This window comes from Chroicocephalus ridibundus, chromosome 7 (genome assembly GCF_963924245.1).
Source record: "Chroicocephalus ridibundus chromosome 7, bChrRid1.1, whole genome shotgun sequence".
NCBI lineage: Eukaryota > Metazoa > Chordata > Aves > Charadriiformes > Laridae > Chroicocephalus > Chroicocephalus ridibundus.
The window spans coordinates 29,496,132-29,523,846 of NC_086290.1; the positions used below are offsets into that span (position 1 = coordinate 29,496,132).

Below are 27,715 nucleotides of genomic sequence, written 5' to 3' on the forward strand. Positions count from 1 at the left end.
AGTGCAACAGCCTTGTTCAGCCTCACATATTTTTCTTCCCAGTCATCCCAGACACACACCTCGGAGCCATGCAGCACAGTGCATGGCGGCCAAAAGGCGTTGAGGACAAGGTTTGTCACTGATCACCTTCCATACAAATAATGCAACCCTTGGTCAGGCTCTGTAACAGCTAATTCTTCAGAAGAGTTACATGAGCATAAAATGGGAACAACAAGTAACACTGCTATTGTAGTATCCTGGAAATGACCAACGTTAGCGTGCGTCAGTGATGGGCCCACTGGACTGGCAGCTGGACCCTTGGTCTCCATGCTGCATTCCCTCTTCTTATTATATGACCTGAGGTGAGTGTCCTAAGATGTCCGTGCCTCTTTTTGCTCAACTGTAAAGTGAATATAATACTTATTCATCCCTGTAACTTTATTTACAATGACATTTACTGAAGAGATGGTAAGCATGATTACTCGTGCATACTTTTACTCTGTTAAGAGTACCTGAGCTTGCCAACCCCTGACCAACCTGATTAGTAAATCTTCAGAATGTTTTTATAGAACAAAATAAGCATGAAGGAATAAACATTGCAGGCATAAGGAATAAACATTGTATTTTTAAAATATTAAATCATTGTGTTACAATTTCTCTACTTTCTAAGACTTGCATCATGGAGGATCTTACATGATATTTAAATCTTTCCCAACAAGTTGTGTGTTTCTTACAGCTTTCTCAGTAAGTCAATAACTTCCAGACCTTAAAATCCACTTAGCAAATATTTTCTCTAATGAAACAACCTCTCAAACTCATCTGAACATCTGTACTACATTTGCTACAACTACCACAACCACAAATAGCAGCAGCCATCACCACTATGTGTTGAAAAAAACACAGGATGGAATGGTCTCTTTATCACTGTGTTGAGTTGAACAAAGACAGATTATCTGGTGATTAGGGGTTTGGAATATTAATTAAACATCAAGGCTTTCAAATTAAAATCCCAGATGTTTGATCATTATGGTAATTCCCTGTTAACAGCATTCCCTGAAAGGCCTGAGAAACATTCCTCTAATTCTCCAGTGGTGAAAGGTTGAGGACCCTTAGGCTATCAAGCGTGAGCTCCTCTGCATCAATTATACAAGACATGGCCTTTTTAGCAAAATGGAGCCATCTTTTTTAGTGAGCCTTCTGTTAAGGAAGCTCTCAAACAGCTGCCTAGGTAGATAAACGCTTTCCTTACAATCATACGCCTTTCCAAAACAAAGCACGGTGTTCCTTGCACAAGCTGCTTGCTCTGAATCAAGTCTCAGCAGCACCTGCCTTTCCAGGGAGGGGTAGCACCAGCACATGCTACATCTCCAGGAAAGCTGCCCCATCAACAGCACTGTCAGTGTGTCTTGGTCTCCTGCTCTGGCCTTTCTAGGCATAGGAGTCAGACCACATTCCTCAGCCCTCGCCCACCTCTGGCTGAACTGCCTCCCAACCAGTGCTACCTGTGCAGCCTTATCCTGAAGAGGTGAGAAGCTGGAATAAGTTCAAGTCATGCTCGGGAAATTATATGGGTTGTCGTTAGTTTCCTTTCTGTGTAACTTGTGTATCTGTATTACCGCATTTTGTAGAGACAACTTCTCCTGAGCCTGTGAACTAATGCGGAAACAATGCCTAGTGTTCGTGGAGCCGACTGACAAGAATACAGATGGTTCTTTTAACAGCAGAAGTACTGTTTGTCACAGTCAGCTCAGGAAGTGTGTTTGGAGATCTACGCTAACAGCCAGCCTGCTTACTACCATGGCACGCTGCCCTCATACACGTAACCTTCTCAGCGCACCCGCTCTTTGCAGTTTGTCATCAATTATCTAGCTAGGAATAACGATAGCAATAACAAAACTCCTTTCACCTAGCAGTGATTTACCCCTGGTATTTCTTCCCTTGGTACATGCTCCTACTAACATATGAATAAAACACAACTTCATACATATGCCCAGAGCAATTTAAAGGCTTTTCATCAAGTAACAGAGTCAGAGAAGGCAATGTGAGATCCAGATAGGATGGAATAAATTCTCTGAAGTTCGAGGTCTCAGGTTATGCACTTACAAGCTTAGGCAAATTTGAGTGCAATCTGAAAGGAATTTAAAGTGGAAAGGGGATATATTTCAATATTTTTCATTCTTTACTAGATGTTAATTTTGCACAGTCTGCTTAAGGATTTTCAGCCTTTACAAGGTGCAGCTTCAGAGCAGACATACTGCTGATCTGGACCAGCGGGGGAAGATTCTTTCTCCCACTATGTCACAAGGAACTTCTGTGCTACCTCAGACAGTGCCCTACAGAGGGCTACATTCACTTAGTGAAAACCTCTTTTCCAGCAGCCCATAGTGCCCACATATGGAGTAAGTGCCCACACATTTCTTGCAAAAAATGGAAAATATCTTAACTTTCAAAAAACCTATATAATCCTCCCACAGCTTTTGTTAAAAAACTTACTATCTGACAAAAGTATAAATCTGCACTCAAAAGTATTTGCACTATTCACAAGGTTCCTCTACATTCTAACCAGGCACCCTGAAGGTCTCAATGCCATGTTCCAGTCAACTGCAGATGTAGCAAGTAGTCTCTTTATGGGTGCAGTTTCCTCTAAATCTCTTCCTTGCTCTCACAGAGGTTTTGCAACATAGTTTCAACCACAATCACACAGAGCAGATATTGTTCATCAAGCTCTGGCCTCAACATCAGCTATTTCCACTGTATATTCCATAACTATGTTCAGGAAATACTTTAGACATACTTCATTAGCTAAGTTGATGGAAGAAAAGAAGGGCAACCTAGAATATGGACAACTACAATCTCAACAAAGTCCATGGAGTCTTGAAAATTAACAGCTCTGTTTTTCACAGTAGAAACCATGCCCAGAGTTTCCTGAATCTTGCTGGACCTCACATTAATATTGACTGTATAGAGAAACAATTCTTGAATCTCTTGCTGTGAGAAGCTTTGTGTTTTCAATGGCTGTCAACAGCCTAGTAAAACTGTGCTAAATCTATCGGTTATTTATAGAGCACTACAAAGCACTGGAAATGAAGGGGAAATTATCTTTTTGATAGCCCTGTACAGCTCAAAAAGAATCTACCAAAAAGCTGATGTACCAAAATCAAACTGAGTAGTTAGATGTAACTGGAGATGGCAAGCTTTCAGATAGCAAGTTCTCCATTCTTCCATATTGAAAGACCTTGCAGGTAGGGCTACTTGATTTCTGCAGGCTGTAGCTAAGTGTTCTTGGGCACCCCGATGGCCTGCTATTACTACTGATCATCGCAAATTAGCAGCTTTGTCCTTTTGAACAGTCAGTATTAGCTGGAGAATACCAAAGGAGGCAATCGATCATATGAAGCTGCTCATGAAGTAGTGGCAGTATTAATTAAATCTCCTTTTCAGTTGGCCCTTCTACCTAACTCTCAAGTCTTTGTCATAATAGATTATGGAAGCCTGTTCTTACTTAATATTCTCCTAATGAGAATATTCATTCACAATTTAGCGCTAAATGAGATTTTAGCACTGCTCAACAGTGTTTTTCTGTCTTGTCTGACACCTCCTTGAGAAAAAAGATGCTGCTTTGGATGATGGGATAAAAGACAAGGCTGGCACTGGGTTCCAGGATATCATTCCCTGCAGTCAGTATCAGGTCATGTATGGCGAGACCAGTCCCAGCAGTGAAACACTATACTGAAATATTCCAGGTGCTAACTCAGAAACAACAAAACTGTGTACAAAATATTTCCAAATGCCATTCACTTAACCTGGATCAAAGTTGTAAGTTGTGTTCAACAATTATCACAAATCATTCACTCAGATAATTGTAGCCCCAGACAATTTTCATGTATGGCTTACGAACTAAGATGCTTGATGCAGGTTTGGCCTTATTAACTATTAACTGGCAAATGAAGAGTCAATTTTTGCATTATTTGGGTCTAATACATGCTGTGATTGCCCAGATCTTTAGATTTATGGAGTCATTTAAATAATTGCCTACAGCATAGTCCCAAGAAGCCCGCAATACTGAATTTTGTTCCGTACAGTGGGGAACAAATAGCATTTCTAATAGCAAAGTACAACTTTTACATTTCTTAAGAAATGTGGCAGCACATACTACTTCGAATTGTTGATTTTGGCATTTAAAGCAGATGTCAGTATCAGTTATGATTAAACGTGCAAGAATGCACATTTTTAAATCAGACCTCTAAAGATAAGCTGAGCAGCAAAGAGCCTTACTGTACAGGCTGTACGATTTCCTCTCATCTCCTGACCACCTACATCTTTTTATACCCTCCTGGGAGAGCAAAACAGGATCATCTAAACAAACATTAAGACACAAAATATATGAATACAAGACAATCATGTATTTTTATAGGTTGAAGGAAAGTAAAAAATGAAAGTAGGGGAGATCTGAGGGAGTAACCTATGAAAACATTCCACCTTAGTACATCATACCTTCTACTGCTAGTTCTTTCCATCTTTCTTTGTTTGCTTGAATGATCTTCATCAAGTTGTTCTTAAAGCTCATTAGGTCAACAGTTGCTAGAGAATTTTCTGCGTGAGTCCCTCCGTCACTTGTACTTTTAAAATTGGGTCGTCTTTGTGCTTCAGCATTGCTTACTGCTCCCAAAGTACTTTGGCTGCAGAAGGAAAAAAAGCCTAAATTGTGAACACAATCAGGCAATTTTAATAATACACACAGTTAATTTGAATCGCATTCCTTAGGACCTACATGCAATCATTCTGTACCTCAAAATAGTAATTTTCACCAGAGAGTGCCTAAGATACAAGACATTTCTCCAACTCATGAAGCTGTAACCTGGGACGGATTCTTACTGACCTTTTTACAGGGAATTCTTGAAAAAAATATGACAGATGAAAATACATTACTTCTAAGTTGGTTCTTGAAAGAATGTTCATGTAGCCATTTTGGAGCAGCTGCTTAGCTGTGTTTTTGAACAGTGAATGGTATCTTTGAGGCTCACAGCAAAGACATCTGATTGTTATTTGTTGACCCATTTGAAAAAAGCAAGACACGAAGGTATATGATGGGTAAGTTTAGCTTTTGCTGAAAATTCTCTTCAAGGTGTATGCCTTCAAGTGTAGTCAAAGCAGGATTTAGTACAGTAGTTTTAAATCCATATGAGAGCTACTGCAGCTACCTTACACATAAGGTAAGGTAGAAGTCGATTATTCATATGTGAATATGCAGGTACATGTAAAGGTGGGAAAAAAAGAATGAACTTGCCTTTTTTTCTTAGGATTAAAAAATCAGACCTATTTCTGGCCTTGTAGAGGTAATCATGTCATACTAGGTTTTGTTTACTCAATTATGCTGCATAGTTTATCTCATTGGTACCAAAACCAGATGTTAATATGCATACAAATGGATTTCCATTAAACAGAAAATATAGTTGCAGTGAACGTATTAGCGAGAACTGCACAAGAAGAGTTAACTGTAATTTCCCTCTGCTCCAGAGATGTTGAATGGGATAGAATGGAAAGAATAGGTTGTAATTCTAATGTTTTCCAGGTACCACAGTGAATGTCACACCATATACCCAAGGCATCCACCCAGTAGTGTTTGAGCAATTCTGCGGGCTCAGACATTTCTGTATCATGCTATAGGCTCTCCACTCTCTTCTTAAGTGTAGCTCTTGATTCCATTCTAAGAAAAAAATCCCTTTATCTTCCACCTCACATGAGGAAGCTTTGCTGGATCATAAGTCTTTGTTCATCTACCACTCAGTCATGAATGTCAATCGAAAATAAAGCCTGGAGCTACTAATCATTTGCAGTTGCTAATCACTCATTTGTGAAGAAGTGAGGAGGTAAACAAGTTATCAATAATGCTTTAATTTGCACTGCTCCCCAAAACACTAAGAACACTGTCATAAATACCTACTTCTGGTAACTTCTACTTACTTCTAGTAACTGAAATACGTGTAAACTCATGATCATAAAAGACCTAGGTTCATCATTTTGCTATTAAAATCTAACTAATGAACAGCAAATGAAAAATTGCCCTGCAGAGTTATCATATTAGTAGCCTCGGTGAAAGCTCAAATTACAGTTTTAAAATGAAAAGATGTGGTAGCAGAGGCAATATTTGCAAAAGCATCAGATGATTATTGAACGATGCTTTCAGCATGGAGTCACTCAGACAACACTGTCTGTCATAGCTAGTTTGTTTTATAGACAACTTCTATCGTGGTGCAAAAATCAAGAGCTTGATGGGCAACCCCCCCTGCATCTCACTTAGATGTCTTTAGACTCCTGTCTTTAGATCTGTCAAGAGACATATAAGTGGAATCAATTTTGTCTCAAGTGTATATATCAAATAATACTAAAATGGAAAGGGGAAGAAGGAAAGTGACCTATAGCATAATGAAAAACAGAAAAAAAACTGAAACCACCTTTACCACCTCCACTTCCAATTGTCTCTCAGAAAGCACAGAATGCCTTTTAGTAGTCAATTAAAATTAAACTGAAATGGCTTAAGATAAGAGAACTAGGAACTTCAATTATCTATTGCAAAGATTACAGTCAAAGGAAAAAAAAAATTAGATAAGCTGTAGAAAATTGATTTTATATTTTATACATGTATATTCTGTTCCTTATTGTGGTTTTGCCTTTATGTATGCACGATTGTCCACAGTCAATGGAGTAATAGCATATTGTAAATACAACGGAGCACCACATGATGGCAATACTGTACAGCTAGTTACGTTATGTGCCAAACTGTTAAAATAACTGCGATAATTCTGAGAATGATATTGTTATGTTAGTTTATGTTAGTTCAATAACTAAGCAGTGTATTAATACCTGGGTGTCCCATATGCAGGACTTTCCGATTTTGACGCTTCCTCTATAAGAGGCATAACAATTTTCTCCATTGAGTCCGTAAGAAGAGAAAATGTTGGTTCTACTATGAAATCAATGAAACCTAAAGAAGAAAAGGAGAGAAAATAAGATTTTACATTTTCACAGCTCTCAACTCTAGAAATAAATACCTGACATTAGGCTGATTTTTTGACTGTAGTCCTAATTCAATATACCAGATACCACTAGTATAATCTTGAGGAAAAAAACCACAACTAAACCCAAAACCACCTGCGGCTATACAGATATAACTAGATATTAATAATTATACCATTTCATTCCTTTTCCTTGAAAATTTTACACACTGCAGAACACACCTACCATTTGAAATGAATATTAATTATTGAATAGAAGGGAAGCTCCAGTTGAGCCAAAGGACTAGAAGTCATACTGTCTCTTTTACCATTCAGATCTTCTTGCCAAGGAGTTAATATTTCAAACTGCTGTTTATTATTCTGTGGAGGTAAAGTGTTATTTCACAGTGTGTAGGAGTGTTCTGTCAAATCAGTGAAGAGAACAAGTAATATCCTTAGGAGACAGCATTCATCCCACAGTTCTGAGATGTCAGCTCTGAACAATGTCTTTTACATTTTAAAGTGCTCATCAAGGTATGGAATGACACAGTGAGAGAAAGAAGCATTATTCTCTTCTGAGCACTTAACAAAAAAAGAAATAAAAATGCTATAACATGAGCTAGCAATGGATTTCCAGATGTCTTCATACTCTAACCATGCAACACAGCCCAAAGGTGAGCAACAGTGCTTCAGCCTAGGATCCAGCTTCCCTCCTGCAGTCCGTACAACACTCAAGCACGCTGCCTTTCAAGTCCCAGTGACATGGAATAAAGGACATTTTGAATGACAAGATCAGACCAGATGACACGCTTCATTTCAAGGATAAGACACTATCACCTATAGCATCTCTCCCTGAGTACTGTGTTTACTCACATAAAAGGTATAGCTGTTGGTAAGACATACTGTTTTACTCAGTATGCTTCTAGGGTATCTCCTTGTAACCAGCCCCAGTGATCTTTACCAATTCTGATTTCCTTATTATTGCTGGTGGAAATAGAGATGGAGAGAGCATTTCAGAAAATGGCCACCGTTCTGAAGTATGGTCACTGTTGACCAAAATGCAATTAGGATTGACAGGAACAGAATGCATTGGTCATTGTCAACCCAAGGAGGCTTGACCCTGTGTAGTTTGACCCTGCCACACTGACAATCTTAACTGCAGTCCAGAAATCTGATGTATGAATTAGCTTTAAATTGAGATGCATCTACAGAACAGTACCAGGCTTTCAGACTGTAGTAGAGACAGATCTGTGAGTGCTTGAGCAAGAGTCAATCTGTCTGAGGATGTGATCTACCAAACTCTAAAGCACATACAGTAAAAGTTGCGCTACTGTCCAGTACTTTGGTTAGTCCCTCTCCTAACCCTCCTTGGCATCACATATGCTGAAATTACTTCAAGTTCCTTTGAGACCAGTGCATTTCTGCTGTAAGAGCATATGAGTTTGGTGAAAAGACGGGTGCAAAGAAATACCTTCTGTATGATGGCATTTGGACCACTTACAATTCAAAATGAGTATAAGAAACATCTACATGATGTTACGTGCTCCTACATATGTAAGAAAAACAGAACTTGTCATTACCTATTTGGGACTGAGCTACCAAAGTAGACTTGCGGTCACAGAGTGGGGAAAACTGAAGACCTAAAGCAGCCTCCTTGTCTCCCTGCAAACAACAAGGTTTAATATTATAAGTAGATATTTGATAGAGGGACAGAGACACAAAGGAATCCGAACATTTTTAGTATTTATTAAACAGATTACTTTGTTTACTTATACTCCTAAATAAAAACAAGCCACAGGCAAAAACGCTCTTGTTATTTATCTTTAAATTTTCAGGAAAAGTGAAAGTCAAAATTCTAACTTACGGTTGACAATTTTTATATAAAGGACCTTATTGCAAGGAAGTTCTCCTCAAGAGCAAGACATCTGCCAATGAGATTTAACATATATGAAGTCCTTCAATATTCACACTTTAGTTCTGCTGATCCCAGATGTAATGCGGTTGGAGATATTTAGACATGTTTGTAATAGTGTGCCAAATGCTAAGTGTTTCCTTCTATTACATTGGTTTATTATACCTGTAAAATTTCTTCAGTGGATTTACACACATCAAGGGCATGATCTGATCTGAACTGAACTCACTCTCACTAGCAGGCATGTCCCTCTGCTGCTGAAGCCATAAAAAAGCCCAAGCTCAATTTCATTACTCAGATGACTTGTACAAACCTAGTTCTGAAAATATTTCAACCCTTACCACACTTAAAAGAGTGGGGTTTTGTCTTAACAGTCTTAACAGACGGGGGGTATTATCTCCATTTTCAGCATGGTAGACCAACTGACTTAAAAAAGCTCAAAAAGAAAGGTGCAAAAAAAATCCTGAAGAGACATCTTTCAAAGGAGGCTACAATTTGTGTTGCTGGACAAACCTGGTCCCCAGAAGCACTGACATTACAGAGAGAGGAAAAGAGTCTTGCAAGTAAAAAGGCTCTACATATTACATTAGTCATGGAGAGCGCTGTTTCATGATCATTCAGTGGGGACCAGTACACAAACATACCGTTTTCCAAAAAATCTTATCAGAAGCTGATGGATGAAGGGCGCAGTATCAACCTTCCTTAGTCTTTTTATCACATATCATTGAACTAGATTTGGGAAAAGTTTAGGACTATAATACCAATAAAACCACTTCAGCCACAGGAACAGATGTAGTTCACAGATTGTGTTTCTAGTGAGATTTCCCACTATGGCCTTTAAATTTTACACCTAAGTGTTCGTAATTTGACTTCAGAGTGTAGAACCCATGAACACTTACTACTAGGAGCAGTGCTAGTGGTATCTCCATCTAAATGCAGGAGCCCAATTGTGATGTAATATAAACTGTGGTAGTTCTAACAATTTCAGCCATTGTTGAATACAGGATTTCTAAAGCAATATTAATTTTGTAATCTTCCCTCAATTATTAAAAAAGAGAAAATTCCACACTAGCAAAGAATCAGTTTGAATTTTTTTAGGTTTCAGGTAGCTCTTTATCGTACTTATGAATTACTTTGTAATTAATATAATACATAATTAATACTTAAATGTCATATAAGTTTACGTCTTTTGAAATTGTAATAATGGACACCTCATTTATATTTAAATTGATCATTAGAATTTCATGAGATTTAAAATTAAAAAATAAGAAAACTCACTGGACAAATTCTCTTTTTCTGCTTTTGGATCTATTCAGACTGAGAGCAGAATGCTACAGGAACTGTGATACTTCTTTGAGTGACTTGAACTATGGATTTCTTTATTTTTAAGGTTTTGAGATGGGTGGGTGTATTTCTATTTTAAACAAGTAGCTCAGATTTTCCTTGGCATTACAACACACTTTCTGTAGTTGTTGCTTTTAAACTTAAAGCGTTGTTTGGCTTTTTCCCTGAAGTTAACACTGGCACATATTTTAACTGTTAGCTGCAGTTAACAAAGTTTTTTGTCTAGGTGGATGTTCATTTTTTGCTAGTGCTCAGTACTTGGAAAGCTGCCTGTTAAAGTATTGTTTTTGCATCGGCAGTTTCAGGCTCTGCTGACTTTTCCTTTAAGGCAATGGAAGTAGTTGAATTACAATTTTTAAAGAAAAGAAGAGGAGGAATTAGTGGGGTTTGCATACATTTGGACTACTTCATCTTGGCTGACATAGATTTGGAAATCCCAGAGGTTTCCACCACACATGCCAGATCAACAGGCCAGAGGATGCACAACCAAGCCAGTACATCTAGGAAGCAGGAGACCTACTGTGTCTGCACTGCTCAGTGCCTTTATATATGTACAGTTACTTCATCACACGTTAAATGTGTTGGAACCACTATAAGAGGGATTCAGTTCCTTGCACACTCCTTTACAGCCCAAAGGAGTTCCACTGCTCAGTTGCAGAAACACATATATGGTGATTTGATTCCATTGTTAAATACCTTCTCAAGTCCTTGAGCATTACTTCTTCTAATGAAAGTATAAAGGAATAACTAAAACATTAGCTGATTCTATGCACTCAGCAACCAGTGTGGTAGTGTTTATTGCTAAAGCTACATCCACTTGACTGGACACATTGCCTCACTGTCCCATGGGCTCTGTGTAGTCTGTCTCTCTGTGTCTAAAATGTTTTTACAGTTGGTCATTTCTGACCTTTGCAAGCAATGTATATCTGCCTTTTCCCTTTCAAGTTCAAAATCCTCATCGTTTCTATTTACAGAAGCAGACACAAACTCATGACTCTACTCAGTATTTCCATAAAACTTAGTTCATTCGTTATTTAGATTCAGGCACCAGCTCTTCAACCTGTCTCCCCAATGCAGAGCCCAGAGTCAAGGATGTCCTGATGCTCTCTATTGTGAATTTGTACAAAGAACCTCTAGGAACCAAGCAAAAACCTTCTAGGGCGGATGGGACTAACAACCTCATCGTTTAACATACTGACTTTTTATTCTCTGACCCCCTTTTCCAGTGTGACCCAATTAATTTCACAATGTCAGCATATAGGAAAATAATGACAATTAAGATGAGCAAGACATACACTGTTCCATTATCTGTATTAAACATTTTTAAAATCTGTGTGTAACTGTAGAAACTGTGCAATACCTAAACTGGATTTTGGTGATCAATTGTACCTCAGTAACTGTTATGTTAAAAATGTGCATGGTCACAAATATTCATTACAAGGAGAGTATTCCCCCTTTGGAGGAATGTTTTTTTCCACCTGCTGAGGTGAGTAAAAAAAATGGCAGCAGTGACACCAACGCCTACTAGGCTTCCCTTTGAATTCAGTACCTCACAGAAATTAAAAGTCTTTCGCAAAGGTGTGTCTTCATTTTTGTTTTAGGATATATGGCCACGGTGTTAACAGAATGATGCCGTCTAACCTCTGGCTTTGGATCGTGCTGTTATGAAAGCAAAACCTTCAGATCTATGGGGCATATGCATGGCAAGCACTGGCAAGGAAAAGAAATAGGAAGGATTTCTGAAATGTGAAACAGAGAAAACTTTTTGCCTTCTTTGGTGAACATAAATTCTTCCTATTTTCAAGTCCCTCATCCTACCCTGCTGGTGCTTCTTTTTAACTCAAAGCATATATAAATCTCTGTCTACAGAATGAAAACAGCTTGACAAGTTATATTATTATTGAAAGAAAAAAATGCTACAACACTCAGAATCCTGATATCAGCTGAAATAGATATAGAGCTACAACAATTTCATCTTATTCACGCACATAAAAGTTGAATTAATGTCAGTGGTATGCATGAAGAGTAAGGAATATATACTGCTGACAATGCTTGTCAATCACAACCAACAGCATCCTTGCTGGTAAACTTACGAAAAAATTTAATTGTATAACCATTGCTTCTTGAACTAGATTTATTAAAAGACTTTAAAAATGGCACCTGTCGAAAAAATTCTTCCATCAGGGCCATGGTCCACCGGTAGTGCAGCTCCCAGGATTTTGCTGGATGGCTTATGTCTGCTGCATGTAGAATCAAAGACATGGCTTTGGCTTTGTCTACCCTGTCAATTCAAGGACATGCTCCAATTATCTCAAAACAAAAGCAACTATTTAAATTCTTTTCTTGTACAAGAGCTCATTGAAATACTATAGATAATGAACAGAATGGAAAATAACCTACCCCTCTGTCTGCTGTAGAGTATGTCGCATCGTTTTAATTTGTTGAAAATGACCCGACATATCTGTAGACAAGACCATCTCAATGACCAAGCTACGCAACTCCCTAAGAATAATTAAAAGCAAAATGACTGATTACAATTCATTTATTCTATGTATGGTACATTTGTTTAAGCAGTACTTGTTAATTTATAACTTTCTAAAAAACATCACGGGTTTTGTTACGTTTTTAAAAGCATTTAAATAAATTATTAACAACTTGAATGTTGTATCCTAAAGGGATTCTGTGAAAGCAATGTACTTCAGAAAATGCACTCTGCAACCATTATTTCAGAGTCACACTGTTTTGTAATTCCTCTTCTCTACTGTCTAAACTAAAAATACATGCAGTTCTGCCACCCATAATAAGTCTTTCCTTATTTTTCCAGCAGTAGAGTATTCAAAAAACCAGTTGGTCTCTGGGCTTACCACCACGCAAGAGGATATATTTGTGTCTCTTATTACTGCCCTCATATTAGTGCAGAGCAGGCATGACACTAAACCTAGGAAGAAGGCTGTGGAAAAACTCATAAGAGCAAGAGATATTACGTCTGAAACACTACCAAGAGTACAACAATATATGAAAATTACGACAAACTGCGCTTCATCTCAAAAAATACCTTAATGCCTATTTCATGAGTCAGATAAAGTTTGCGATTTATAATTTATCTATATCTTGGTATTATGGTCAAAGACGTAGGCTTGTCCATCAGCTTTCTATTAAACTGAATATGAAAATAGTAAAACATGAGTCATGTAAAAGTGTGTATTAATTCTCATTGTATATGAAAGTACATTAATTTTGCCAACAATAATTACTGACTTGGAATATTATGTTTCCTTGGTGTAGAAGGACTCTATATAGACCATGCAGGAGTCTACTGGGTCTTTATTTACATGCTTTTTAAATGGTCTAGGAGGATTTATGTGCAAGTGTTGCTTATATGTATATCAGGGACAATTCACCACGTAAAATCTTTGATTATGTATCATATATCTTCATGAGCACATCCCCAATCTTAAGGATGTCCAAATATCCATTACAACAGTAGAATCCACTTTAGTCATTCTCACTGAACTTTAGTCAGTTCTCACTGAGCCAACTAGGGAAGGTGCCCTGCTGGATCTGTTGTTTGTAAACAGGGAAGGTCTTGTGGGGGATGTGAAGGTTGGAGGCTGTCTCGGGAACAGTGACCATGAAATGATAGAGTTTTTGATTCTGGAGAAGCAAGGAGGGGGGTCAGCAGAACTGCTACCTTGGACTTCTGGAGGGCGGACTTTGGGCTTTTCAGGAGCCTGGTTGACAAAGTCCCCTGGGAGGCAGTCCTCCAGGGCAAAGGAGCCCAGGAAGCCTGGATGTTTTTCAAGTCTTAAAGGCGCAGGAGCAGGCTGTCCCCATGTGCCAGAAGACAAGCCGTCGGGGGAAAAAGACCGGCCTGGCTAAACAGGGAGCTAGTGTTGCAACTTAGGGAAAAAAAGAGGATTTATGGCCTTTGGAAGGAAGGGCAGGCCACTCAAGAGGACCACAAAGAGGTAGTGAAGCTATGTAGGGAAAAAATCAGGAGGGCCAAAGCCCAGCTAGAACTAAACCTGGCTTCTGTTGTCAAGGACAACAAAAAAAGTTTCTATAAATATATTAGCAATAAGAAGAGCACTAAGGATTATCTCTGTCTTCTAGTAGATGGGGCCGGTAACATAGTGACCAAGGATGAGGAAAAGGCTGAGGTACTTAATGAAGTCTTTGCCTCAGTCTTCAGCAGTAGGACCAGTTGTTCCCTGAGTACCCAGCCCTCTGAGCTAGAAGACAGGGATGGGGAGCAGAATGAAGCCCCTGTAATCCAAAGGGAAATGGTGAGGGACCTGCTTCAGCACCTGGAGGTGCACAAATCTATGGGGCTGGGTGGGATCCACCCAAGGGTATTGAAAGAGCTGGCAGAAGTGCTCGCCAGGCCACTTGGTATCATTTATGAGCAGTCCTGGACAACTGGGGAGGTCCCAGCTGACTGGAGGTTGGCAAATGTGACACCCATCCACAAGAAGGGCCGGAAGGAGGATCCGGGGAACTACAGGCCAGTCAGTCTGACCTCGGTGCCTGGGAAGGTCATGGAACAGATCCTCCTCAGTGCAATTACACGGCACATGCAGGAGAATAGGGTGATCAGGCCCAGTCAGCATGGGTTTGTGAAGGGCAGGTCACGTCTATCAAACCTAATATCCTTCTATGACAAGGTGACCCACTTAGTGGATGAGGGAAAAGCTGTGGATGTTATCTACTTGGATTTTTGCAAAGATTTTGACACTGTTTCCCACAGCATTCTCCTGGAGAAACTGGCTGCTCATGGCCTGGACAGGTGTACTCCTCGCTGGGTAAAAAACTGGCTGGATGGCCGTGCCCAGAGAGTGGTGGTAAATGGAGTTAAATCCAGTTGGTGTCCGGTCACAAGTGGTGTCCCCCAGGGCTCGGTGCTGGGGCCGGTTCTCTTTAATGTCTTTATCAATGATCTGGATGAAGGGATCGAATGCACCCTCAGTAAGTTCGCAGATGACACTAAACTGGGCGGGCGTGTTGATCTGCTTGAGGGTAGGTTGGCTCTGCAGAAGGATCTGGACAGGCTGGACTGATGGGCTGAGGCCAACGGTATGAGGTTCAACAAGGCCAAGTGCCGGGTCCTGCACTTGGGTCACAACAACCCCATGCAGCGCTACAGGATTGGGGCAGAGTGGCTCGAAAGCAGCCCAACAGAAAAGGACTTGGGAGTGTTGGTTGATAGCCGGCTGAATATGAGCCAGCAGTGTGCCCAGGTGGCCAAGAAGGCCATCAGCATCCTGGCCTGTATCAGGAATAGTGTGGTGAGCCGGACTAGGGAAGTGATCATCCCCCTGTACTCGGCACTGGTGAGGCCCCACCTCGAGTACTGTGTTCAGTTTTGGGCCCCTCGCTACAAGAGGGACATTGAGGTGTTGGAGCGTGTCCAGAGAAGGGCTACAAAGCTGGTGAGGGGTCTGGAGGACAAACCTTATGAAGAACGACTGAGGGAGCTGGGGTTGTTTAGCTTGGAGAAGAGGAGGCTGAGGGGAGACCTCATCACCCTCTACAACTACCTGAAAGGAGGTTGTAGAGAGATGGGGGCTGACCTCTTCTCCCTGGTGACAAGTGATAGGGCAAGAGGAAATGGGTTCAAGTTATGTCAGGGGAGGTTTAGATTGGATATTAGGAAACATTTTTTTCACTGAAAGGGTTATTAAACATTGGAATAGGCTGCCCAGGGAGGTGGTGGATTCACCATCCCTGGAGGTGTTTAAAAAAAGGGTAGAAGGGGCACTTAGGGACATGGTTTAGAAGTGGCTTTTGTCAGGGTAGGTTAAAGGTTGGACTCGATGATCTTAAAGGTCCCTTCCAACCTCAGCGATTCTATGATTCTATGATTCATATTGTATTAATACCTTTGATTTACTGAACAATGCAGTTTTTTCAAACCACTATGTTTTAAAGAGGTAAATAGCAGTTTTCTTTAGGGCTGTTAGAATAGTTTGTTACAAAAACTATCAAGACTGCTTTTGAGCCAAATTAATCGCATATTTAAGCTGATACTCCTCATTGATTTTTGTGTATTTATTCCTGATTTGCTTTGATGTAACTGGATAAAGACTCAGTCCTCTCACTTCTACTCAATAATACGCAGCCATAGCAACTTGTGTTTAGAAAATGCCTTACCTTATCTGACCTCATAATAAGATACTAATTAATTTGCATCCCAACATGAAAACTGAGGGCTCTGCATTGTTAAATCCTGTTGTTTGTAAGACTGAAATAATTGTCACTTTCCCTTCCTATGGGAGATTTTCCCAGGAACTTTCCATGTCTGAACTTCAGAAGTAATCAGAAATAAGCTCACCCCTACTACACAAGACACACAGAGAAGCTAAATGCTCTCATGGCAGCAGACAAACCCTAATTCTTACCTCCATCACCTGAATAAGGATCAAACAATGTAGCACTGTTCTCACATGCTTCTGAAGATTTCAGGCCACTAAAAAGCTGCTTTATAGCAAAGGAGAGGCTCTCTACCTACAGTCGGCAGTTGTTTTCTGCCTGTGCCCCCATCCATCATCAATAGAGGGATGGGAAACTGAGAAATGATGGAAAAACTTTAAATAAAGCTCTAATAGAGCTACAAATGCTCAGTCTACTACCAATGCACAGAAGATTACTCTTGGACTTTCCCATTTGGGAATTCCCATTTGACTTTCCTAAACCATTCCCAAATTGTTTCACAGGGAAAAAAAAGGCCATCTCAACTTCCATATTGAAGGAGACCTCAGCCAGTCTCATAGGTAACTCCTGGACAGAAATCCCTGCTCCCTTCATTAAGCAGTTCACAGGCACTGGGATAATGCTGTTAGCATTGTTTGTGCTACCATGTCCATGGCAAAAAGATACGTAGGTGGTGGTGTCTTTAATTCTATGATGGGAAGTGGCAACAGTGTTCATGTACAGTGCGTAGCGCTTTTTGGGGGCCCACAATTGTTTTGAGTATACAATTTCCATTTTTCTTAAGTAAACCATCACGTCCTGTGCTCTCATCCTTTCATAACACTCCTATATCCATATGTCGTACGGTTATGATACTGTGAAAAAAATAGATGCAAGATGATGTGAAAAAATGACATGAATAATGCTGTAATAAACAAGAGACAAGGAGCGGCACATGAATTTATTGGAAAAGTTAACCAATAAACAGAAACCAGCTTTATCTGTATTTGTCCACGACAAAGACATTTAGTCAGCTGGAAACTAATGAAAAAATGCAGGCTAATGAAAAAACAGGCTAAGATGAGCAAAAGCAAGTTGGGAACTGAAGATTTAACATTCATCTTGCAATCCTGTTTTCCTCAGACAGAAGACTCCCAAGGGAATTTGTGATAGAAAAGCTGTTCATTGTCCGTTGTACATAATGCACATTATTTTCTTAGTCTTTTTTATATAATCAGACAATATAACATTGTATGCCTTATGACTGGAACGCTTTGAGACACTAATACTGCCTGACCACCTATAACTGTTGACCTAACACATTGGTTACTAGAATACCAGAAGGCCGGTAAACCAAAGGAGAAAGAGGGACAAAAAGGGATCCCTCTTTAGATATTTAGGGACGCTAAGTGAGAGAAACAAGAGAATATGGAAGACAGGAATATATTTTCAGAGTTGAGAAAATAGCGAGAAATTACTATGAATGTCACATGCGTTATCCACAAAGGACATCCTCCTCAGAATGCTGGCAGTGTTTCCCTGCTCAGACCCAAACCCTATGTTTTAAACTTAATTGAAGCTGACAGTTTGTTAGTGCATTTATCTTCTTAACGTTAACAAGTAGAAAAGAAAATGTAATACTATAAAGTCATTCTCAGTCACTTCGCTTCATCTTGCTGAAATAATTAGCAGAACCGCAGTTTAAATAGGCAGGACTATTAAACTTTAAAAAAATGAAATCGCTGCAACTCAAGAAAACAGATCTGACAGTAGTCAAGAAATTAATCAGTTCCAAGAAGTACATTAAAAAGTTGAACAAATTATCATTTCAATTTACTGCCAATTAGATTCAGCGCAAACCTCAAAACTGTTAGTCTAACAGCATGAATTTCAGTACAGATCCAAGAAGTTCACTCTAGTAATAATTAGAAAATTGAAGAGCCTCTTTTAAGTGGCTAACAGATCTGTCATTGCATCACTGAACAACTGTGTCCGATGACAGGGTAAGAGGTATTTTTGGCTATTAGAAATGAATACCAGGAAACCATCACTTCCGTGACTGACCCTCTAAATTAAGTATCAGACTTAACACATTGTGTAGGTTCTCAGACTGGCACTTTGGAAGTTACCAGTTTGTTTGAAAGTACAGACCATAGTTGCCTTGTTAAGTGACAAAACATGGAACTGAGTGTCCTAGTTTAGTTGCTTGAGCTTATTAGTCAGTTCATACATCTCTTCTAAGTTGTACCGAATAGCCCCAACAAGAGACCATAAATTCCACTTTCTCTGGTTGCCAGATACCACCAACTTCAAACTGGCTGCATGTAATAGTGGACTGGATCTGTGCAGCCACTGTATACAAACAAAATTTGCAAAACTAAAATAAAATCCTCCAGGAAATCCAAATTGGGTAACAGTGAGAGGAGACTAAAAAGCAAGTGCAAACACACCTAGTCTGTGATTGAGCAACTTCTGAAGGAATGTGGTAGTTTACCACAGGTTCAAAAACCACAGAGAAATGCAATATAACAGAAGTTATAGCAAAGGGTCCATAATATAAAGAAAAAGAACTGTGGTAAGACCAGATCGAGCAATCTATGCAGAGAAGAGCGCACTCCATAAATGTGAAGACAGTCTATACCATTCTTCCCTTTACTCTGTTGCAGTCCACCAAAGCAATATGTATAAACATCACACACTTGGAAACCATAGGCTCCTCTTTCCACTGGGGAATATTTTCTTTCACAGGAGTTTCCATCCTGTCACTCTTTTCCCCAGTGATAAGACAAAAGGGAACAACTAGGATTCACTTTACTAGCTGGCAGCCAGATTTCTGTCAGCTGGAGCAACGCCAAATATATGGTGGTCTCCAGTGCTGAAGGAGCCAGGACGGAGGAAGCACATAAGTGCCTTCAAGCCATCCTTGATCCAGTCCTGAACTGAAATTCAGCTGAAGAAGATCCGTCCCTTTCTACCTGGAAGCATTCTCTCGTAGGACACAACACTTCAAAAAAGCATACTCCAGGCAACAAGCCTGAAGATTTGAAAATCATTACCTCTCCACAATGATGGTTTTAAAGGACACAATACCAGCCTCTGATGGTTATCTACTGGCATAATCACTTCTCCATGCTCAGCAGCTAGGACAAGAAAAATAGGGCCAGAGACCTATCAGGCCCAAAACTATCAGGCCCAAAATAGTTCCAAGAAGAGCAAGGCTGACTTATGTTGGCAATTAAAATCTAGGTCTATGTGACAATTAATGCTGAAGCTTACAGTTTACTTCCAGAGATAGATATTTCTCAAGAACTAAATTTACAACACAAACTTTATGATAACTAAATCCAAATGAGTATCCTCTGAGAAGAAATCTTTTATGAGAACGAAAAAGTGTATGCTTCCTCTCACTTTGTATTAAATAAAAAATTAAAAACACTTTAATATTGAGCATTTTGGAGTAGCTACAGAAAAATAATTAAGTGAAAACCAAAAGGGTCAGCAGACTTACATTCAATAAACACTTTATTTAGGGGTGTTCTGATCATGTAGATAAGTGAAATCATGTAAATCTACCATGTAAAACAGTCCTTCATCTGTAAAAATATACCACACCAAAATTTGATCTGACATTCACGTATTCCTTCATAAATGTACAGTTTTGTGAAAATATAAACAAAGCAGAGTATAGCTTTGTTACTCATGGTGGCATCATTCATAGCGGGACACTTCCCTGGAAGCAGAATATCTCTCTCTGACTTCACAGTCCACCTACTTAAAAGTTATTTTTAGGACCTCTGAATAATACCTATGTTTACAGAAACACACAGAAGACTCATATCTTAAAGTGCTATATGTAGTAATCAAAGATACACAAACATAACATGTCCTTTCTAATAACAGAGAAAATCTTATCTCTAACACTCGCTCATTTTGGTTTTACAGGTCTTAGTATTTGTGACTTATTAATTATGATGCTGATTCTTTCAGCTGGTCAATTTTCTTCAGGAATTACACTAAAATTAAGGAGAAGAAGAAAAGGGAGATTTCTGGGCCTTTATTTTATTATTTTTGGGCTCTCCATACAATTAATTTTTTAACGCTTAACCAAGATGTGACTATGCTGTGATATGTTACACAGCAGAAATCCCAGGGGCAGGAGTGCTCAAGGTGGCAGCAGAGAGTGACTGCACAGAGATTTTAAGCCAGTTAGACAAAGGTAACCTAGCTCAAGAGGGGCAGCACCGTAGTTTTCCTGAACAGCTATTTCACCTGAGACGCTGTCTACACAGTCCAACACTGTGGCTCATAAATGCACAATCTCACTTGGAAAATTATATGGAGTCTCCCAAACTGTACTTCTTCACAACACAGCAGCATTCCGTAAGCTTTAAATATCCGTTACTCCTTCCAGTGCCAAAGTTTCTTCCTGTAATTTGAACTCTTAAAATAGACTCCACGTGGAAGGCCTGGTGCTTTTTACTATTTTTAAATAGCGGAATTAAGTTTGAATGTCACGGTAAGTCTTACCTCCAGTCATCTTTGGTTAAATTTGCCAGGATGTTCATCTCTTCTTCTTGCATAAGTCTATAAGCAGCACTCACATGATGATTTTCAAGAACAGAGCGATCATTGTACAATATTGCAACATCTGACCTAGTAAAAAAAAAAGGCAGAATTTACAATAGCATCCTGATGATGGCACCGGGGAAGGTAGGACTGTGTATTCTCTATGAAAACTATTGACTGTTTATATCAAGCTATGTTTATTTGTTCTTATTGTATCAAATACTGATAAGGTTTACACCCTAAATGCATAAAAAATTATCATTATACCATGGTATGCACTGTTTGTTGGAAAGTCATATTTTTAAATGTGAAATGTTTTATTTATAAGATATAACTGTGACGACAATTTGTGAGGAGATCTTTGAGCTTCTTGGCTGTAGATAGGATCGTAGAGCAAGAGAAGTGCTCTAATTAGGTTACTCGAGAGTACTCTTTGACAATACAACCATGCATTCACCAACACAGGGGGCTCCACACGTAGCACGGGTATTAAGAAGCTACTACCCCTGTTCTGAGAGAGATGTGCTTTTGTCCATGTCACTCATAATCAGAAGGAGCTGTAAATAATAAAATATCGAAAAACTTCAATTTCATATGTTTTGAAATAAATACCACATTTTTTCAGAAAAACAGACAAACCTTGAACCTCATAACAAAGGAATGGAACACATGCTAAGCCAAAGTTTGATTGTATGCAAGTGCTTCCTAAAGCCAGACTCTTACCATAACATTAGCACACTTGACAGCATCTTTCCCCTCTTAATTAAAGACTAACCCACAATACCAAAATTACATACAGATTTTCACAAATTTTGATGTGGTATGGATTTATCGTACTTAGCTTCAAACTTCATTGATTCTTGGGAAATTTGTTTCCCCAAGACCTGATCTGACTTGCTAAGCAACCTTGGGCCTCCCCTCTCTGCCACATTTCTGTTCTTACGAAACTATTCCAGAGTACTTCAATTTGATCACCTGCAAAGTCTGTACTAGAAGAAAGGTGTGATGATTTAGCAGCGCATCTTACTATGATATTAATAAGGTAAATTCAGCCTCTTGTTCTGTTGAGCAGTAGCATATATTCAGTGTAACCACCCACATGTATGGTATGATACCAAGGAATCTAAAAAATTAAAATATGACTTTATTTAGAGGGAACAAAACGTAACCTACGTAAATAATGAATATGTTTACATCAATAATCCTATTAAAATCATGGGAAAATCTGTGATTTGCCAATCACACATGTTTATGAAGCACATTTTGACCCACATAGCTACTTATGGCTAGTTTTAAACAGTGCTAAGATTTGCTCTGTCTATGATAGCCATTTCATCAGCTTTTCTCAGGCAAAAAAAGCCTGGAATCACAGCCCTGGGATGCCACATCAGGGCCAAGTTCCACTAGGCCCCCACAGGAGGGAAGAATGAGCTCCATCACAAAACAAATACCTGTTTGCAAGTATGTCCAAGTAAAATTCAAAGGCTAACAGCTTAATTCATTTTCCACTTTTGCAATACTTCAGAGCAAAATATTAAGGACAAAAATAGAAAAGTCATATAAACTTGGAACAAGAAACTGAAGTTTATTTTTAGCCAGACTGCGCTGAGGGAAAAAAGAATAATGTCTTTATTGCAACCGCAGATCTAGAATTTGTTCATTATTGAAGGGCACATGTCTGGGCAAAAGTATGTTATGGATTAAATTTAAACGTAACCATTAGGCATTTTATCTGTATAGGTGAGTGCGAGGAAGCTTCTATTCAAAGTAGTAGTATTTCCAGCACAGAATTGTTGTGCTAGAATATGCCAGTGCTTTGCTGAATTTTTTTTTTCAGGAGCAGGTAAAGCAGACTCCACAACTGAGGATACTAAAATCAAAGTATAGCCTAGTGTGAGAGAACAATAAGATGCTTTGTTCTAGGCTAAGTATCAGGTGTACCATTTATCACCCAGAAATGGGTTGGTCAGTGTTTTCCTTTGATATGCTGAAAGTATTTTAAGGGAGAGAGGTATATGCTGTTGTTCTGGACCAGAGGCTAACATGACATGCTGTGCCTGCATGAGAATATAGTTAGCCTGATTTTCAAACTGGATTTCTTTCTGGATTTCTTTCTAGTTTTTTGTAACTACTGCAGATGCTGTCAAAACATGCTAGGAGAGGACTCTTGGTACGGATTTCTAAAGCTGTACTTGAACGTTTCTCTGTCTGTACTAGGACCCTGTAAATTTAATGCACAGCTTGAAATAAAATGTAGCACCTGGAGTAAGTGCAGACACATTGCTGAAAGTGAAGTATTTTTCGGGGGACACTGTGGAAGAAATAAAATTTTGAGTCGAAAGTATCTGAATCGAAGTGAGCAAATAGAGGGGTGAGGGGTTTTCAAGTCTATGTTTTGAATCTTTTTGAAACCTCTCTTGACATATCAGCTCCAAAATATAATGACTTCAAACACTATGGAGCTAACTCCTTACTTTTCCACATTGTCTTTGTTCATGCGAGCAGTCCCATTAACTGTGCAGAGGTCAAGGAAGCAATTTGTAAAATCAGGAATGACCTAGCTACTTCCTGGCTGTACCAGTAAGAGGAATGAAAACAGTTCAGACCAATGAATAAGAGACTCCAGATATGACACTTAGGAGACCATTTCGCTTACCTTGTCTGAATATGAAAATTGTTTGTGGTCCCAGTATGTTCATAATCATGGACGGCAGCTGCAAAGATCATTGCTAAAATTTCCAGTTCTGTGAGCCAGTGCTGGTAAACAAAAAAAAAATTAGTCATATTTCCTATAATAGCCTAATTCAGATTAAACATTACAGTACTGGAAATGTTTTGCATTACCTTCAATTTAAGTAAACTTTATTCTTCTCTTATTCCAGGTAACTATACATCCACAACACTTCATTATTATGGCAGTATTATACAGTAAAATAACTCCTTGTACTTTTTATGATTTCTCTAAGACTAAGTTAACATCCCTACAGTCACTAGCAAAGTAAATGTTGGCAGCCAAAAATATAAGAAGTTAAGATAATTAGACGGTATGCTGTGTAGCTGTTTTGAGTAGGAAGTATCTAATCTGCTAGCCCATACATGGCACTTGCCAAATTATGGTACATTCATCTAAAAACCTGATATGAAGTTAAGGTTATAATTTGTCTTTTTGTGAACAATATATACAGTTCATAATAAATTCTAGGTACAACATCTGCATTAACTTTACTTTACAGGGTACACAGCACTAAAGTTAGGCCCATGGGAGATTTTTCTGTTCTAAATTTTATCATACTTTGTACTAATGCAAAAAAAGGGTGCATAGGGCTAGTATACATTTACCAGAACAAAAGGTAATACAGGTCACGTATACAAAATAATGTAGACCCTAGAGTTTTGTGCCCTTTTATACCTCTTGCTAACTGTGGCTGTTCTGTATCACTCAGTTTGTAAAACAACCTCTGTTATTTTATGTTTCAAGTTCTATTCCTTGAATGATAAATCATCCTCAAGGAGAAAATTTACTCCATCTAAAAATGGGGGCAGAAAAATCAGATGACAATTAACCCCCGCAGTCATGGGACTGATTAAGTCAAATGCCAGTCAAGCATTTCCACACATATTTCAGATTTTTTTAGTGTAGAATTAAGCTTCTGTACTAAAGGTTCGAGGAATGATCTCATCCTTTTGCACCCATATACGCACATACATGTGTATGGATGGATATAAGATGTATAAGCTGCCAGAAGTAGTATAAGCTGCCAGTAGTAGTACTTCTTTCAAAGAAGAAGAAAGGAAACAGTCAAGATTCATAAGTAATGTGAGAATAATGAAATGGGTCATTCAGCGACAAAATAAGACTGCTGAGGAACAACAAGTACTGGTTGTTGGTGAAGCAGTATATATTAAAAAAGGTCACAACAGAGGAATGAGAATGTACTGTAAGCAGTTCTAAAAATGGAAACGATGACCTTCATCATATTGTGTGTCACAAGAAACCAGGCCATGAGCAGTCCTGGCTTTCACAATGTTTTCAACATACCAAATAGAATAGAAACCCAGAAATTATTAGTAACTAAAGCTAAACATAAATTGTTTCATTAAGAGGGCTTTTCAAAAATCAGCTTTTTTAGTAACCAAAACAGTTGCTGGACAATGCATTTATAAGTAGAAGAGCATTCCTTACAAACAATATCTACGGGCTACACAGAAACTTAATACGGCACAATATGAGAGCAAGTATTCTAGAGACTGTAGCTGTACAGTCAAAATTCAGATCAGTATTCAAACCGAGAATCAGAGAACTACTTTAGCTAGAGGATTTCTAAGGAAGCAGAAGAAAGCTCTTAGAGAGACAGTTAACAAGTGTTTTTCTCAAAGCGGGAGGGAAAAGCAGGTATCTGGAGGTCTGCAAGACTGCAAAGAGCTGGAACCTGCTTCCCTCCTGAAGGACACTATGCCATGCAGGTGTAACACCTACTGGAAAAGATCTCTATTATTGACAGATGTTTTTCAGTATTACAAATTGCTTGTAAGTAAACAGATGCAGTTCAACTTTTCATGAACTCTGGTTCAAACTATTTTTTTAAACAATGATGGATTAAAAAATGCGTAAGAAAAGGAGTCTCACAATGCACTTATTGACAGTAAAGACATCTTTTCCTTTAGTTTGAGCAATACAGGTACGTGGGAGGAGAAAAGGGATGGTGGGAAGATGATCGATGACTCAAAAGTTCTTTACAAGATCTATTCCCTGGGACTTGGATTCTTAAATCTTTATAAAGATGAAGACTTCATAAATGCAGGCTTGAGTTATATATTTCAGTCATATCATCTGGGATTTAATCTCTTGGGAAGGTTAATAGATTGTGTGCCATCTGTGATATCTAACTTTCTAACACATTGATCTGAGGTGGCTGGATCCTGTTTCTTAAGATAGACAGTAACTTTTGGAAAATACAATGATAATTTTATTTCTTTAAATGTGACTGTAGGAGAAGATCAGGTTCAGGACCATCCAAGGAACCTGAAGGTGCACAAATCCATGGGACCCGATGAGATTAATCATCAGGTCCTGAGGGAACTGGTGGGTGAAGTTGCTAAGCCACTAGCCATCACATTTGAGAAGTTGTGGCACTCCGGTGAAGTTCCCGATGAACTAGAAAAGAGGAAACATAACCCCCATTTCTAAAAAGGGAAAACAGGAAGAACCGGGGAACTACATGGCAGTCAGTCTCACCTCTGTGCCCAGCAAGATCATGGAGCAGATCCTCCTGGAAACTATGCTAAGGCACATGGAAAATAAGGGGGTGATTGGTGACAGACAATATGAATTCACTAAGGATAAATCATGCCTGACAAATTTGGTGGCCTTCTATGACAGTGTTACAGTGTTGGTGAATAAGGGAAGAGCAACTGACATCATCATCTACCTGGACTTGTGCAAAGCATTTGACACTGTCCCTTACGACATCCTTATCTCTAAATTGGAGAGACATGGATTTGATAGATGGACCGCTCAGTGGATAAGGAACTGGATGGATGGCCACACTCAAAGAGTTGTCGTCAATGGCTCAATGTCCAAGTGGAGACCAGTGACGAGTGGCGTTCCTCAGGGGTCAGTACTGGGGTTGGTCTTTGTCAGTGACATGGACGGTGGGATTGAGTGTACCCTTAGCAAGTTTGCTGACAACACCAAGCTGCGTGGTGCAATCAAAACACTGGAGGGAAGGGATGCCATCCAGAGGAACCTGGACAGGCTTAAGAAGTGGGCCTGTGCAAGCTCAAGGGGCATGTGGGTCAGTGCAATCTCAAGCACAAATACAGGCTGGGCAGAGAATGGATTGTGAGCAGCCCTGAGGAGGAGGAATAGGGTGTGTTGGTTGATGAGAAGCTCAACATGACCCAGCAATGTGCGCTTGCAGCCCAGAAAGCCAACTGCATCCGGGGCTGCATCAAAAGAAGTGTGGCCAGCAGGTCGTGGGAGGTGGTTCTGCCCCTCTACTCCACTCTCGTAAGACCTCACCTGGAGTATTGTGTCCAGCTCTGGGTCCCCAACAAAAGAAGGACATGGATCTGTTGAAACAAGTCCAGAGGACGGCCACAAAAATGATCAGAGGGCTGGAGCACCTCTCCTGTGAAGGCAGGCTGAGAGAGTTGGGGTTGTTCAGCCTGGAGAAGAGAAGGCTCTGAGGAGACCTTATAGCAGCCTTCCAGTACCTAAAAGGGTCCTACAGGAAAGATGGGGAGGGACTCTTTATGAGTGAGTGTAGTGATAGGACGAGGGGTAATGGTTTTAAACTGAAAGAGGGGAGATTTAGATTAGATATTAAGAAGAAGTTTTTTACTCCGAGGGTGGAGAGACACTAGAACAGCTTGCCCAGAGAAGCTGTGGATGCCCCATCCCTAGAGGTGTTCAAGGCCAGGCTGGATGGGGCTTTGAGCAACCTGGTCTAGTGGGAGGTGTCCCTGCCCAGGACAGGGGGGTTGGAACTAGATGACCTTTAAAGTCCCTTCCAACTGTAACCATTCTATGATTCTATGACCCTGATTTGTTTCAGTACGTCTTTCAGAATTGAATAAGGAAGACAGCAGTTCTTTGCAAGATTTGTGAGTCAGTATCAGTTCCTTAAGATACAATGAAAGCAGAAGAACTTCAAATCACATGCCAGTCTGCAAAAACCACACAGGAATTTGATATAAAATTGCATCGAATTGACTCCAATCTAGGTAT

At 39.4% G+C, this 27,715-nt stretch overlaps 1 protein-coding gene across 7 annotated transcripts in view; it reads right to left on the minus strand.

Annotated features, from left to right (window-relative positions):
• The window catches only part of PDE1A (phosphodiesterase 1A), a 189,545-nt gene that overhangs the window by 17,919 nt on the left and 143,911 nt on the right, over nucleotides 1–27,715 (minus strand). For all 7 annotated transcript variants that reach the window (XM_063341665.1, XM_063341664.1, XM_063341663.1 and 4 more), the window contains 7 exons: nucleotides 23,642–23,742; nucleotides 20,947–21,072; nucleotides 12,631–12,732; nucleotides 12,391–12,511; nucleotides 8,555–8,636; nucleotides 6,844–6,964; nucleotides 4,474–4,658 (listed from right to left, as the gene is read on the minus strand). In XM_063341665.1, coding sequence (XP_063197735.1) covers nucleotides 4,474–4,658; nucleotides 6,844–6,964; nucleotides 8,555–8,636; nucleotides 12,391–12,511; nucleotides 12,631–12,732; nucleotides 20,947–21,072; nucleotides 23,642–23,742 — 838 coding nt within the window. The remainder of the gene's footprint in view (nucleotides 1–4,473; nucleotides 4,659–6,843; nucleotides 6,965–8,554; nucleotides 8,637–12,390; nucleotides 12,512–12,630; nucleotides 12,733–20,946; nucleotides 21,073–23,641; nucleotides 23,743–27,715) is intronic.